At 25.7% G+C, this 17,711-nt stretch overlaps 1 protein-coding gene across 1 annotated transcript in view; it reads right to left on the bottom strand.

The window, feature by feature from the left end:
- The window catches only part of LOC100210864 (DNA-dependent protein kinase catalytic subunit), a 203,249-nt gene that overhangs the window by 171,116 nt on the left and 14,422 nt on the right, over positions 1–17,711 (bottom strand). The window contains exons 5-12 of the mRNA XM_065800401.1: positions 16,639–16,703; positions 16,323–16,366; positions 15,635–15,753; positions 11,239–11,335; positions 10,772–10,827; positions 8,836–8,863; positions 5,412–5,476; positions 3,254–3,346 (exon numbers count right to left, since the gene is read on the bottom strand). Coding sequence (XP_065656473.1) covers positions 3,254–3,346; positions 5,412–5,476; positions 8,836–8,863; positions 10,772–10,827; positions 11,239–11,335; positions 15,635–15,753; positions 16,323–16,366; positions 16,639–16,703 — 567 coding nt within the window. The remainder of the gene's footprint in view (positions 1–3,253; positions 3,347–5,411; positions 5,477–8,835; positions 8,864–10,771; positions 10,828–11,238; positions 11,336–15,634; positions 15,754–16,322; positions 16,367–16,638; positions 16,704–17,711) is intronic.

Below are 17,711 nucleotides of genomic sequence, written 5' to 3'. Positions count from 1 at the left end.
AAAATGTGTTAACTAAAGTATTTAACAGTTTCTGCATCACATTATCCGCATATTAATTTATTTTTTAAGTAGAGATGCTGTCGTTATAAATGATTTAAGAATTCTTTAACGTTTTAAAAAAAGATGAAATAAAAAAAATATCATTAATTTTTATACTAATTACCATGGCTATTTAAATATTGAATTATAAAAGTTAAAAATTTACCTAAACTCATTATTATCATCCTCACACATAGAATTTTACTTATATGAATATTTTTTGTGAAGAATTTATTGTAGTTTACTTTGTTTATTCTATGGATATGTTGATCATTTTTTGTTGAAACAGAAAATTTTTAATATCAAAGTCTAATAGATAGAACTAACATATTTGACCTATTTCCCCGTGATCTGTTTTTTGGGTCTTCTTTTGCTTTGTAAATAAATAAAGTCTTAATGAGAGGGTTAAAATTTTATTGCAGCTTTATATTTCAGAAAACACAAACAGAAATGTTAAGCAATTGTCAACTATATTAGAGATACTTATGTAGCTCTGTAAACAGACAATTTTATTTCTTAAAGTAGGAAGATCTTAAATTCAGACTTTGTTTTGGAAATAAATAAACGAGGAGGTGTAAACAGGATGAGGTGAGATGTAAACAGGGTGAGGGTTCTAAAAAGCTCAAACCATACAGAAAAAGTGTGCATGTTTATTTTTTTTGCTAAAAAAGAAGTTTTTAAGTTAATTATTTTTCTACTGTTTACTATAAAATATTTAAGTGAATAAGGAATAAGTATTGTAAAATGAGGTGACTTGGCCTGGTAGGAAACTTTGGCTAATTTATAAAAAATAGTTTTAACTTTTAAAAACTACTTTGTACTTCTGCAACTTCTTCCAAATTTAAGTTTATTATAAAAGTAAAGTTATTCTGTTTATTTATTACTTAGATTAATTGTAGTTTGCGGAACTTTTGATATAATTTTTTCTTTATTTATTAGAGTCTATAAAAATTGTTAAATTTATATGCTGCAAAATTAAGAGTTTGGTTGAAACTGCTGGTAATATTTGAGTGGGTTGCCAAATTTATAACTCTTCTAATTAAAAACAACTTTAAGTAAAATTTATGGGGTGGCTTTGGCCACAACTTGGGGTGACTTTAACCTATGTGAAAAAATGTAATTACTTGATTTTCAATATTATATTTTTGACTTATTTTTCAGAAAATGTTGTCTATAGATATAATTTTATTGGTTTAATTTTCAATTTTTGTTTTTAGGACAAAATATTAATTAATAATATTTATATCAAAGAAAACATGTCAAGAACATATAAACATGTTGCTGGGAGTCGTGTTTATATTCCATACACCCAGGAAACATTAACCAAATGTTTAAAAGAAGTAAGAAGTGGTAATTTAACACAAACAGATGCTTGTTTAACCTTTAAAACTCCTCTATCAACAATAAAGAATAAACTGAAAGGTATACATAAAAAACCAGGCAGTTGCACAATATTTAGGGAAATTGAAGAAGAAATTTTTGCAAACTATGTTATAACTATGTCTTCTTTTGGATTCCCAGTTGACTGTTATGATTTACAAAGTATTGTGAAGTCTTATGCAGACCGTAAAGTCTATGTTTATTAGATGCTTATTAGGCAATTTGCATTATTTAAATGTTTATTAGGCAATTTGCAGGAAATATGCCTAGTGTTGAATGGGTAAAATCATTCCTTAAGAGAAATAAACAATTAAGTGTTAGATTTGCAAGTAACAATAAAAAAAGAGGACAGAAGTAGGTACTGTTGCTATTAATAACTTTTTTGATAACATCACTCCTGAACTGGCAGGGGTTCCTCTATCAAACATTTGGAATTACGATGAAACTAATTTAACTGATGACCCTGGTAATATATTAGTAATAACAAAGCGAGGATCAAAATATCCTAAGAGAACAATTAATTCAACTGTCTGCTACATCTTTGATGTATTGTGGTAATGCAGAAGGGCATATCCTTTCTCCATGTATTGTATATAAAGCAGATTCGATGTGGACAACTTGGACAGAAAATAGACCAAAAGGAGCACATTATAACCACTCAAAAAGTGGATGGTTTGACTTCAGTTGTTTTACAGATTGGTTTGAATCTTTATTGTTATCTGAACTAAAAAAAAACTTCTGGAAAATATCTTCTAATTGGAGACAATTTGTTGTCACATATAAATACATATGTACTGCCTTTGTGTAAAGAAAACATCATTAAGTTTATTGCACTTCCTCCTAACTTCACGCATTTAATGCATCCATTGGATTTTGCATATTTTTGACTAATGAAAGCTCAGTGGAGAAAAATATTTACAACTTAGAAGGAAAGTGGCAAAGGACATAAAGCTCCTTCCCTTCCAAAAGACATTGCTTCCCTTCCTGCGTTGCTTAAATATCTCATGAAAAAAATTGAAGAGTCTGGTTGTATGAAGGCAGGCTTCAGAAAAACTGGATTATAAATCGAAAACAAGTGTTAGATAAAATTCCTAAAAGAACTTTTACAAATGAAGATGTCACTGTAAAAATAAGTTCTCTTGTCAGTGATTCTTTAATACAACATTTAGTTGAAGCTAGAAGTGATGATCATATACCCCTAATAAAAAGCGACATAAAGTCTCCATTGTTCCAGGAAAAAGTGTATCATCAATTGATCTAGTTAATACGCAAGCAGCTATAAATACAAATAATTCAAAGAAAAAAATGATTGTTGTAAAAAAAACCAAGCCATCCACTCTTGAACACCAAATAATTACAGATAATCTATTGAATAACTCTAGCACTAATAGTTTAATGATTGATGTTTTTTTAGTTTTAAATATTAATAAGGTTTCTTTTTGATTTATATCTTGAATAAATTTGTAAGTTAGTTTCAAGCTATTGTTTTTAATACTTTTTTGCCTTAAAAACATATCACCTAATATTAATCATTTATAATTAAATTTTGAAAAAAAAAAGATTTTAAATTTGGCCAAAGTTACCTCATTTTACGGTATAGAAATGGTAGGTAAAAATAGACTTACCAAGACCCGTGTTTTACGAGTCTGGTCAGCTAGTTTACTTTAAATATGATAAGTGAGATCTATAAAAGTAACATGACCTTTAAAAGTAAATCACTAGCAAAGTTGATAATCAACAATAGCTATTAATAGCAAAGTTGATGGCCAACAATCCTTTGTTGATCTTTTCTTTATTACTTTAAAGCTGTGTAATATTTTTGTAATATTTTTACCTCATAAAGAAATGATTCAGTTGCTGTAATTGCTATCTTTTTTACTTCTTTATTTGGATGATTTATCCATAATTCCAGTGCATCATATATTTGCTACAAAAAAAGTCATAAGAAAAATTATTTTTGATTATTGTCCACACTAAATTTTTTTTATATTAAAAAATTATAGAAACTTTAACAATAATTTAGTTTCCTTTTTTTTAATTTGCATTTTTTAAACTATAAAATTATAGAATTCAGGGCTCGGATTAACTAAAAAAAATGTTATCCCAACAACTTTTTTAATTTTTTATTCCAAATTCCTCCATACCTGCTTGATTTGAGATACAGAAGTTTTGTAATATGGTAGGGTGCATCATAAAAAAATTGTATGTTTTGTACTTTATTTTTTATCTGCATTTTTTCAACATAGTATCTCTTGTATTTAAATAATACCTCATAATATTCTTGTTTACTATTAGTTATAATTTACAGCTTAAGTTATAATTTAAAACTTGAGTAATGACTAAATAGTGCAAGAAATTTATTTATACCTGTTACAATATTACTTTTAGTAAATGTTTTTATTAAACATGATAAAAATGCAAATATTATAGTATTTAAACCACTTTAAACAGTTATAAAAAAATTTAACTTAGAATTAATGAAAATATTAAATAAGATATTTTTGTAAAAACTTCTACAGACCAAAAGGGTAAGATCAAATCTAAAAAAAAAATGAGTAAATATTAAAAATAATATAAAACTTATTAGATACCACATTCATACTAGATTTATTGCTTTTTTATCCAGCATACTATCAAAAATTTAAGTATAATTAATTTTTTTATCCAATGGCTTTTTAAGTTGATGTTTTCATTAAATTTTTTTATTTAATTGTTTTCAATGAAATAAAGCAAGAGAAAAAATGTTTTCATAGTACACTTAAAAATACTTAAAATTCAGAATTATTATTTGAAAAATAAAATATTTTGATCAAAATAAAAATAATTAATTTCTTTTTAAAGAAGAACAAAAAGTAAGAAACTGGCAAGCACCATAAAGAAAAGCAACCTTTGCAGATGCTAACTTAGCAATTAATTGAATGTATGGTTTTTATGAGAAAGTCTGAAAAATGAGTCACAACGTTGACTATCAGAGTGAGAGATTGAGAAATACAGAAGTTATGTTCTTTAGTTCCATTCCTAAATTAAAACTTGTATTTTCAGAAAATGTTATATCTTGATATCCTTATATATAAATGGAAAATATAAAAAGATGGTGTAGCATTTTTTTTTTTTTTGGAATTTTTTTTTAAATAATTTTTTTTTGGGTGAATAACATAAAAGATATAAATAGAAACATTGCTACAGCTAACTTTTGCAGGTTTTCTGCAAATGTCTTTAAGCACATTAAGTATATTTATTAGTTAAGTTTAGTAACTTTTATGGTTTTGATTTACATTATATGTTTTGATTTACATTTTAGGTAAATTTAGTGTGATGCACTTTTCCTATAAAAATATCAAACTAAATTTAACTTTAAAATAGAAGTAGAAAATTATAGGCTTCCATGCAGTATTTTTTAAGTATTTAAAATTCAAAAGTCCTATATGTTGATTGAAAAGATAGCAAATGATACTTCTATTTAATAGTTACATTTAGCGTGATGTACTTTATGGATGATCCCTACTAAATCCCTAGGCAAAAACATTTATTTTATATTTATAAGATTTATACTAAAAAATTTTAATAATAAAAATATATTTATACTAAAAAAGCTAAATTAGAAAAGAAAAAATAAATACAGAAAAAAAAAAAAAAAATTTTTGTTAACAAAAAATTAATCACAATAGTGCAAAAAGCAATTACGATTTGCAACCATGATATGCTTAACTCAAGGTAAAAATAAAATTTGGTACCTTCTGGTACCAAATTTTATTTTATTTTTATAACTCAAGAAAATTTGATATATCTTAGTTTTACATTCCATACCCTATCATATCATATTCCATGTCTTATAGAATATAGAATGTTTTATATCATTTTACTCCACGTCTTATAGAATATAGAATATTTTATAATATAGATACTAAAACATTAGATTAAAATATAAAGCTACGTTTTATAGAAAATAGTAAGTGTGATTTTAATATGAAATATTTTTAAAAAAAAAAAACCTCTGCTTGCAAGGTAAGTAACTCATTAAATTGGGAAGAATGGAGAGCCAGCAATGTTAGCGCAGCTAAAGATAAAAGTATAAAATGTAAAAGCATGTGTGTGTGTATATCTGTTATGTTCAAAGGTTAAAAGAAGTAAAGAATTTTTAACAAAAGACAAAATAAAAAAATTAAATAAAACTAAATTACAAAAAATTAAAATATAAATCGACTAAAATTAAATGCTAAGGTTATTTAAATCAGGTTTTTAGTTGTATTTGAAATAATAAACTTCAAATCTTTTGCTTTTACTGTTTTTTAATAAAATGAGAAACCCTTTAAAATAAAGTAACAACTTCTGTCAATTTTTCAATAATTTTCAAAAGCAAATTTTACAACTAAATCATAGTGGTTTAGTTACTAATTTAAAAATAGTTTTTATATAAATACATGCAAGTAAATAATTATGCATTTAAAAAGAAAAAGAATAACTCTTTTCGAAACCATTTCATGCTTTGCAAATATATACTTATTCATAGAACATAATACGTAACAAAGTAAAATATTTAAATTTTTAAAATGCTTTGTTAACTAAATGGAGTAAACAAAAAAATTCTTTGTAGGAACATAAAAGAAAAAATAATTCAATCATTTACGTTTCAATAGAAAACTGAAATTCTAACGGCTTGATAATAAATGGCAAATTACTTTTAAGTATATTAACTTTAAATATTCTTTAAAATTTTAATTAAAGATATAACTAACAATAACTATAATAAATAAATAATATATAATATATATATATATATAATATATAAATAATAATAATATATTAATAATAATAACTATAATTAATATTTTTTAGTTAACTATCGTTGTCTAAAAAAGTCTAAAATCAAAATAATTTTTTTTTTTTTTATATTTGTTAAATTATAAAAAATAAATATTTATTTAATTTATATAATGAAAATAAAAATAAATTATATACATCTTTCATTAGTACTTTAAACATTTAATTCAAGATTTAGATCAATTATAATTCAGCGCATTTTTAAAATGGTGAAAGCCACAATCAAGGTGTCAAAACAAAGTATTATTGCAATGGTGTATCATCGCATGCCTGACAAAGGTATATATATGTGTGTGATAAATATATATGTATGCGATAAAAATGTGTTTGCACGTGCCTGTGTGTATATTAATACGTTTAAATATGTGTATAAAGTGGTGTGTAATAGTTTCCAGTCGGTAATATGATTAGATCTATATGATATTAGTATATGATATAATAAAAAAATAATAGAGACTGTAACTTATGCTTATGTTTTAATATAGAGACTGTAGCTTATGTTTGTGAATGCATTTATTATTTTCATTGTTATATTTACACATCCAAAAGTTTCTATCCACATAATATATATAACAAAGCAGTAAACTGATGCATTTACGAATAATATGTGCATTGAATGTTTACATTTAATTCATAGAAGGTTGGTGAACACAAACTTGGCTCAGTATTCACAAGTCAAAACATTTTATAAAGTAATAAAAATTTTAAATAAAGGAAAGTCATTACAGATGCTTTCTTTCTAGTAATATTCACATCTTTTTGCCAGAAAGTTTTTTTTTTTTTTGTAAACTTTTTATTTTTTTTACTTAAACAGAACTTTCATCAAGTAACTTGTACAAAAATTTGATTTTTATTAGTGACATCATCAATATATTCGGGTAGTGCTGTGTGTGTAATAGCACTCTTTTTTGATGGTGATAGAGTTACATGATCAAGTTTTTTTCAGGAAGATTTTTTATGGAAATATTAGCTTTTTATTTCTAGGAGGTCATTATGTTTACATGCCTACAAATAATGTTCACATTACATTGTCACTCGCATTATTTGTACGCTTGTACAAACGATGTTTACATAATAAAAAACTTATTTGTATACAAAAAAATGTTTACACATTTTAATTTTTATTCTTTTTGATATATTAGTGAAATCCTGTGAATGTAATAGGTGTCTAATTTTGAGGCACGGTTAACAGGGTTGCGAGTTCAATTCCTCCTCTGGGTGCTGCTTTTTGTAATTTTAATGTTTTTTCATTGGTTATGATAAAAAAATGTTGGCAAAATATTGCAGTTTATATGTAGCCAATATAGTAAATAAATATTTGCTATATATAGATATATATATATATATATATATATATATATATATACATATATATATATATATATATATATATATATATATATATATATATATATATATATATATATATATATATATATATATATATAGATAGATATATATATATATATATATATATATATATATATATATATATATATATATATATATATATATATATATATATATAATATATATATATATACAACCCTCGGAATTAGTAAAAATGAGGTCGGCAATAAATTGCTGACATTAAACTGTTAGAGGTCGGCATAAGGTTGGCAAAAACAATTTGATACAAAAAGGTTATCATTAAACATAGAAATGAGGTTGGCAAATTTTTGCCGACCTCAAACACTTCAAGGTCAGCAGTTAGGTCTGCATTGCCAAATGCTGACCCTAATTCCGAGAGTTGTATATATATATATATATATATATATATATATATATATATATATATATATATATATATATATATATATATATATATATATATATATATATATATATATATATATATATATATATATATATATATATATATATATATATATATATATATATATATATATATATATATATATATATATATATATATTTATATATATATATATATATATATATATATATTTATATATATATATATAAAAATGGATATTTTATATTGGTGCTATATTGTTATTTAACCATTTAGATAAAATCAAGATAAATATTGCACCAATATTGCATTAATATTGATTGCTACTAAGGAACTTAATCAAAATCACTTAATCACTTTTTTGTAGTCTGGACACTGTTTAATAATAATATTGCAGTGTAACAATAACAATGCTACATAACAATAATTCAAATTGTTAAATAACGTAACTCATTGTCGAGACTTAAAAATAGAAAACAACTTAATTTCTTTAACTCTCTTTAACTTTAGATTTAAGACAAGTAAAATAAAATATAGCAGAAAGATTATTAAAAAATGTAATCTTTTTTGTACTAAAAACCGAAAAATAAACTTTTTAATTAAAATTTAATACTTTAGTAAACTAAAGATTGACAGATCTGTTTTGAAATGAATCTTGTATGAATATTTTTTAGCAAATGTTTTTGCTATATTTTATCTTACTTGTCAAAAATTTAAATTTAAAATAAAAACAACTTGTATAAAGTTAAACAAATAAAAATAACATAAATGCAATCATAATATTTTAAAATAAATATGAAATTACACAATACAATACATTAATAGAATTAAAATTCAACCTTTTGGAACATCGTATCTGTTATAATCCTAAAATATTTAAAATTTCAAATGAGCAAAACATTCATAACAGGTTTTTTTTCCTAATTGTTTAAAAGTTATAACAATAAATTATAAACAATATACAGTCGTATGACAATTTATTATGGCCACCCAATAAATTTTAACATACCTTGCTTATCTTTTGTTTTCTTTGCATTATAGTTCAAAATTATATAATTTAATTTATTTGGATGCATACAATATAGTTATACGTTGACAAAATTATTTAAAATTTTATGCTGGTGTAAACACTGTCATTTTTGACAGCCATTTTGTGTGACGCCATCTTGAGACCGCTATTCTTACAGTGCACGTGGTGAATACTCTCTGTTAGTTTTGGTATATTTTTCAAAGTTATCATTAAAGTAAGTACTCAAATCGACTAATATTACTTTAAGAATATTACATTACATAAATTAACATAAAAATATTTTTATTTCACTCAGTATTTTGTGATTAAAATTATTTTAAGTAATAATAGAAATTTTCGTACTAAAATTGGTTTTTTTTTTAGAAATGGGCAAAAAAAAGGACTTATCTCTAGAAAAAAAAAGTGAAATCCAAGCACTTCTTACAAATACTGGTTTTTCCCAAAGAGGAATCGCCAGAAGATGTAATGTTTCTAGAGTGTCAGTGCAGAATATCCAAAAAAAAATTGTCAACATGGAAAACCTGACTCCAAAAAGGACTGGGAACTGTGGTAAAAAAAGAATTCTTACTCCACGAGGTGAAAGAATTCTTACCAAAATAGTATTGGAAGATAGGCTAGCATCAAATGATGATATCACTGAGAAGTTGAAGAGCTCTGGTATTAAGATGTCCAAAAAAACGGTTCAGCGTCGTCTACACGATCTTGGCTACAGCTCAAGACGTCCGGCTAAAAAGCCAAAATTAACGCCAAAAATGATGGAGAAGCAATTAGAATGGACAAAAAAATATAGAAATTGGACTGAAGACGATTGGAAAACGGTATAACAGATTATTTTATTAAATAATACTTTAAATTTTTTAGATAATCCATGCATTGTGGTAAATGAACCATCGTATAATATTTTTAGGTTTGCTTTAGTGATGAGAGCACGTTCCAAGTCTTATCAAAAGAAGCACAATACGTGAAAAGGAAGGTTGGAGAGAAATATTTAAGTAGCTGTATTATTCAAACCGTCAAACATCCAACCTCGGTGATGATTTGGTCGGTCATTTGTGGGAAAGGAATGGGAAGGCTGTACATTGTTCAAGGGATAATGAACCAGGTGCAGTATAAAAATGTCCTGGAACAAAGATTGTTACCCCAATTGACGGAATGGTTTGGTCCAGAGGAAAACAAAACATTCATGCAAGATGGAGCACCATGCCATACGGCTAAGTCTATCAAAATCTTTTTGAAAGATAAAAATATTCCTTTGTTGGACTGGCCGGGAAATTTGCCGGATCTCAATCCTATAGAGAATGTTTGGGAGCTATTAAAAAAGGAAGTGGCCAAGGAAAATATTACAAACAAGGTGGTTCTAATAGAAAGTATTATAAAACATTGGAACCACAATGCAAGATTGCAGGAAATGGCAGAAAACTGCATAAAAAGCATGCCTAAAAGGGTACAAGCAGTAATCGATGCAAAAAGGGGGGTTACAAAATATTGATTGTAACTAAGATATTATATGAATATTTTTTATTAAAGTGTATTTATTCTTATAAAATGGTAATTTTTTATTAACACACAACCTGATTTTTTATTAGAATACGTCTTTGGTAGATAAAATTGTAAAAACTGATGGAAAATCACAATTTTTCTAGAGTTTCTAGAAAAAATGTAGGTGGCCATAATAAATTGTCATACAACTGTAATTATACTTGCAGAATTGTTAACACTTGTAAAATAATTTATATAATACTCACTGTAAGTAAAATACACATTTTCACATATTTCATGATGATGCTTGCATATTTTGAGCCTTGATTTATAAAAAAAATTGAAATCATTAACCATAAAACACAATAAAAAATCACAAAAGAAAAGTATGCCAATACCAAAAAATAGTCTCAATTAGACAACTACATAGTTTATATAGGGCATATAGGACATCAAAATTATTCTACTAAACTTATATATCAAACAAATAATTGCTGAGCAATAATTTAAATAAATATAAATACTATTAATAATTTAAATAAATATAAATACTATTAAAAAATAAAATCAACATTTTTCTTTAAAGTAAGAAAATATTAAAAAGAATATACTTCAGTTAAAAACTAGATAGTCATTACAATAAATCATTTCACAAAATATTGAATTTGCATTTGTTGAATATTTCACACAAAAAACTAAATTAATGAAATTTTGTGTCAAAAGAAAAAATTACTTTCAGCACATGATTGAGTAAAGTGAACGAGGTAACCAGACAATCCATTAAGACAACCTGCTATCACTAGAAGCTCAGGTTTCTTTTTCTTAGTTGACTAATGAAAAATAAAAATTTTCAATTAGTTTAAAAAATAGTTAAATGGACAAACAAAAATTATACTCACAACCTCAACCTAATGACTTACATATTACAAATAATATTACTTCATTATTACAATATATATATATATATATATATATATATATATATATATATATATATATATATATATATATATATATATATATATATATATATATATATATATATATATATATATATATATTATATACTGTTATATATAAACTATAACAACTCATTCATTAATAAATACAAATGCTACATTTAAAATGGTTGCTTTTTATTGTTGCAACAACACTATAATTACTGTAATCATAAACATATGGTTGTTTTTTATTGTTGCAACAACACTATAATTACTGTTGCATATATTGTTGTAACAACATTTTAATTACTGTATGCATGTTTTGTTGCTTATATTGCAACATATGCATGTTTTGTTGTATATATTGCAACATATGCATGTTTTGTTGCATTTATTGCAACATATTGTTGCAACAACACTTTAAATACTGTTGCATATATTGTTGCAACAACACTTTAATTACTGTTATCATAAACATATGGTTGTTTTTTATTGTTGCAACAAAACTATAATTGCTGTAATCATAAACATATGGTTGTTTTTATTATTGCAACAACACTATAATTACTGTAATCATAAACATATGGTTGTTTTATTGTAATCATAAATTTATAATTAATAATGTTAACAATAACACAATAACATTAACAATAACACTATCTTGTGCTAAATTTACACTTATTTTGTTCAGTAAATAAACACATTTAACACAACTACAAGCAAATCAATCAACTAATGTGGATCAGCTATTAAATTAACTAGTAAATCCTAAATCTATTAAATGCTGTTGAGTTGACAAAAACTTATTGTGACTATTAGAAAGTTAGAGGCTCATTCAGCTTTAGAACAAATTTTTTTTAATGGAAGAAAAACTTTCATCAGCATTAGTAAATTATCAGAGTAAGGTATTGGATATAAAAAATATTGGAGCAGACTATCTGCTATCAAGAAACTCAAAAAGATGTCATTCTATTTAGAATACACTGTATTTGAATTTAGAATACACTGAATTTGAGTCAATATATTTAGAATACACTGTAAGGATAATATTCAGCAACAATGGCATAAATGATTTTTTAAGTAGGAGATCAAAATGTACTTAAGAATAACTACTGCCCAATGGAGGGTGATGTATACTACTGTTTTGAATTTGGTCTTGACTATTGACTGTGGTGTTGAAAACGCTTCAACACGTTGATGTAACCAGACAATCATGAGCTACTTGTTGTGCAAGACTGGCTTATGGGCTGATCTGCTACATAGAAGTTAAAAGTTCACTCACTAACTGTTATGTAAAAAGAGAGAGGTTTCAACAAGATGCTAAAAATAGGTTCCCACTCGTTGTATGTTAAGTAGAGCTAATATTTGATAGAATTGTTTTGAGCATCTGAAGCTGAAGCTATGGAGCCTACAATGGCGCTGTAAGGTGCCAACTATACTGAAAAAATTTTAACAGTATAAGCTTGTATAGAATCAGAGAATGTATAAAATCTCAGAATCTGGCTTTAAAGCCAACTATAGTAAGAACACTTGTACTTTCTAGAATTTGTCCCGCAGCCATATTTTTAATGAAATACTCCCTTGCTTTTTTCACTGAATGAACAAGGATAATGATATTTTAAAATTGTTCCTTTTTTTTTTTTTAAGATTTATTGTCAAGCTCTTTTTTTTTCATGGATTAAAACTTATAAACTTTGGGAATGAAACGCCTAAGCAACTAAGTCTATGATTTATAGTGTAATACATACTAGAGTATAGCATTATTGTCGAAGTATCACAACATGCTGATACCTGACTAAATGAAACTATGTGAAAGTAAGATTAAATACAAAATTTATTACAATAGTATACATAACAGCGTCAGTCAAATTTTCCTATTTTCCTAGCGGTTGAAAGGTGTTAAGATAAGAAAGTAATATATTCTTGTTTACAGCTCAAAATGAGATGCCTGAGCCATTCTTTTAATTCTTCTTCAAGAACTTTAATATTTTCACATCAGCTTTATTTATACCTTGTTTAATCAACTTTCAACCAATAGCATTACAAATGGCCCCAAGAGTCTTTTTTGTTTCTGCCAGCATTAGTTTAAGTACTAATCTGCTAGAAAATAAAATCAAGTTTTTAATATTAATAGTGTCTCTTATAAAAATTTATAAATTTATAAAAAGAAATTGCCATATAATTAGGAACATTTGGTAGCCTTTGTTCAACATTGTTTATAAACAATGTTTTATTGACGCCTTCTGCTACCACACCATTACTATCTATTAGTGGCACCCTGTTTCTTGTAGAAAATAGTGGAACTTTTATGCCCTCTATAGTGTGACTATTATACTAGAGGTGAAGTCCAACTTTCTAATTGCTAAACTGAAACAGATTCCATTACCATAAATTAACTTAATCTTTTCATCAACTTATGAAAAACTGAATACTTATTGGCGTGTGAAAAAACAGTGCAGCTTTAAAAGAGTAAGGCCAACATACAATAAATAATACCATCCCTACCATTCTTTCAGACAGATTACAATAATCCAGTTTTTACCTCTAAGTGTAAATCAACTCTGGTGTTGACCTGGAAACTACTGAGCTGCATGTAATTTTTACTTGCCACCAAGGATGCGGAGTCCTAAAAGGACTCCAGCTTTATGTCTCTACTTTTTCCAAGTCTGTAGTGTCCAGAAACTCTAAACATGATTGTTGACTTATGATCTGCTATAAGAAAAAAGTTCTTGAGATTTAATGACTTAAAACATATTGTTTTTAAGCCTGGAGTCCTGGAGTCCCGGAGTCCTTGCTGCCATTATACCTAAGATCTCCGGGTTCAAAAAATGATTGTTCCTCTAACCTAAAAGTCTTAATTTTTATCCTATTAGTAGTCCATAAACTTATATTTTTAGAGCTCCTGGATACCAAAAACTAGGATAAAGTATTCTTTTTTTGACTTTCAAATCCGGAGTTCTTTTTGGGACTCCGCATCCCTACTTGTAACCCACTCAGTGTGTCACAACAGATTGACTCTTGCAAGGGTGTGATGACTAATCTGATCCATGTAAATTTATATTACAATAATTCAGAGCTTTCATTTGCTCCACCTTTGGTCCTAATATTGCTCTCAGTAAAGCCTTTGGATTAAACCCAAAAAGCAAATACGGCACACCACTAAAATTCAAACAGTTGTTGAAAAATAGATCTTTTCACCCCAAACCATTTGGAGACCAACTTAAATATCATATTAACTTTGCTAACAAGAACCAAGTTTTCATTTCTACAGAGACAGGGGAAGCTGTAAACTACACCCTTAACAGTATTGCACTGTAGTATGAGGTAGTTACCTCTAAAGAACTTTCTGATCAGACTGCTTATAGTTCAAAGCAATATTTCACCATTCCAACAAATATATTGATACAAATAGCCTGTAATGAGTATTATTCTGAGTACCTACACATTTAATATAAATGACTCTTGCAATAGTTTAAAGTATACTAACAATATGTCCAAGCTGTTAGTGACAAAATGTTCTTAGTGTTTAATGCTTCAGTTTATTTTGATGGAGAAAGACTCCATGGTCCCACTTATTAAAGTATTTTATAGCATGTATGACAAAGGCGAAGCAGTATTACGCTACTTACTGTGAGCTTTATTTAAGTAGATACAACAGCAGTCAGTGCCCTCAACATAAGTTATAAGGTAACTGTCCAAAAAAACCTTTTGTGACTAGTGTCATCAAAACTAGTTGCAGAAACTATTTGTATCAAAACCATTTCAATTAACAAACATTTTGCAACAAAACCATTCTAGTTAAACATTTGCACTTAAACCGTTTCAATTAAAAATTTGCACTTAAACCATTTCCATTAAACATTTGCACTTAAACCATTTTATTTAAACATTTGCACATAAACAATTTCAGTTAAACATTTGCACATAAACTATTTGCAACAAAACATTAGCAACTAAACCATTTTAGTTAAAAAAATATATATTTATAAAAGAATTTTATAAATTGTAAATTTTAGTTTACTTGACAGTTTGAATAGATTTTTATAAAATGTTTTTGTTGCCCAATAAAAAAACAAAGAAGTGTTTCAATTAAAGTTTTAAATATTTATTAATAATAAACATATAAATAAGTTGAAATCATAAATTTTTACTGTTATGCTTCCAATTAAAAACCTATATACAACAAACCTCCATTTCTTGTTTTAAAAAACTCAAAAAAAGAGATAAGAGGCGTTCATTGATTTCTGTCATTAATTCAGGAACCATCTTTGCAAATGATCCCATTAGGTTATACAATTCTCCTCTCACTAAAAGTGAATAAAACTTAGCATGTTACTTGAGATGTTACATATTTAACTCTTTCTAAACATTCTGTGGTAATTTATAAAGAAAAGGCTGTATATGGAATCTAACATCTATATATAATATACATATTATGTATGTTAATTTATTACACTTTTTTATAAAAAAAAAAAAAAAAAATTATAAAAATGATTTTAAAATTTTATTAAATAAAATGCAATTCATTAAAATGTACACATGAAATGTTATGGGTATTATTGATGTTATATGAATACAGATTAAGTTTGTTAAATTAAAGAATGAAAGAAATGTTTCGAAACATGTTAATTGAACCTCAAATAGGTGAACCTCAAACTGTCTATAACAAAAATTAGCAATTATTATTAACAATAATTATATTATTAAAAATTATAAGCAATTAACTATTACTTTTTTTTGGGGGGTGTAAAGCATTCTATGTTACTTACAATTTTGAAATCATCATTAATACATTATAATACATTTTAAATCACCTTTAGAGGTTTAAAATGGTTTTAACAATTTTAGAAAAATTTGTTAATTGAATAAGTCTTACTTGTTGAACTGTATTTAGCACTTTTTAAGCACTCAGACCAAAATCTAAATATTATTAACAATTACTTTATGTATGATATATTTGCATATTTATTATTATATAATTATAATAAATATACAAATAATCATACACACAGATATATTTGTAGATTCTATTATTTTTTTAATTACTTTTTCTTATATATTATAATTCATTGTTTTATTTTTTTATTTATTTTGTTTTTAATTTATTTTCTTAATCAATAAACTACAATTCATAATAAGTATACTGTTATATAAAATAAAAATGAAAATAATTAAAACCAAAATTAACATACTTTGAAATTAAACCTTTTATATCCAAATCAAATACAAATTGATTAAAATCTGGCAGCAACATTATCTAAAACAAAAATTAAATTGTTCTTTGTATTATATTTTATTTATCCCACAAACTTCACACAGCTATCTTGTTACTCAAGATTTATGTTTAAACAAATTTATGAATGGCTACAAAAAGCATATAAAACTCTACTCTTTCATTTGCAACAGTGGACACTAGGGTTATGATTGAAAATATTTTTGCAAAACTGTATCCTCTGTGTTCACAACTTTTGTGACCTGATTATTTATAAATAATTATTAGAGATAGTTCTAGAAAAAAGTTCCTGCACCAAGAAACCAGACCATAGACCAAAATCCTGCACCAAGAAACCAGACTATAGACCAAGTTTCTGCACCAAGAAACCAGACCATATGTTAGGTGTCATATTTTACCAAAAATATTTTTTTCCAAAAGTATATCATTTTGGCCCTCAAAAGAAGCGAAATTTTATTGAGATTTTATAAAGAAAAATCTTTATCTAATGTGACCATCTTAAAGAAAATATTGTTTTGAAAATTTTTGAAAAGTGCTTTTTTTTAAATTTTTGTTTAAAAATTTTAGTTAACAATAAGTTTAAAAAAATTGATTTTTTATAATAAAACCTTAAATTTTTAAACTTTCTATGAAATTACACTTCTTTTGAGACCCAACTTAATATACTTTTGGTAATATATGGCACTCACGATGTTGTCAGGTGTCTTGATGCGGAAACTTTTTTATGAATTGAATATAACAAATGTGATTTTCTTAATCAGTATTAAAATATTCATTAATTCCTACTACAGGTAAAAAAAAACTTTTTTTTCTTTGTCATAACCTTAGTGTACAACCAAAAAACTAAATTAGAATGAGGGTTATTAAAATACAAGGCTTGAAGATAATTCACACATTTGTGTTAAAAACACTTTCACAACACATGCAATCGTTTAAAATGTCTTAGATATAGTGGTAGCTGATTAACAATTGAAATTACATAAAACAGCCAAGGTCCTTAAAAAGTATGTGAAGTAGATGAGCCTCTTAAAA

Source organism: Hydra vulgaris, chromosome 06, assembly GCF_038396675.1.
Source record: "Hydra vulgaris chromosome 06, alternate assembly HydraT2T_AEP".
Classification (NCBI taxonomy): domain Eukaryota; kingdom Metazoa; phylum Cnidaria; class Hydrozoa; order Anthoathecata; family Hydridae; genus Hydra; species Hydra vulgaris.
Note: the sequence above shows the minus strand (reverse complement) of the source record. Positions and strands in the feature narration are given on the sequence as shown.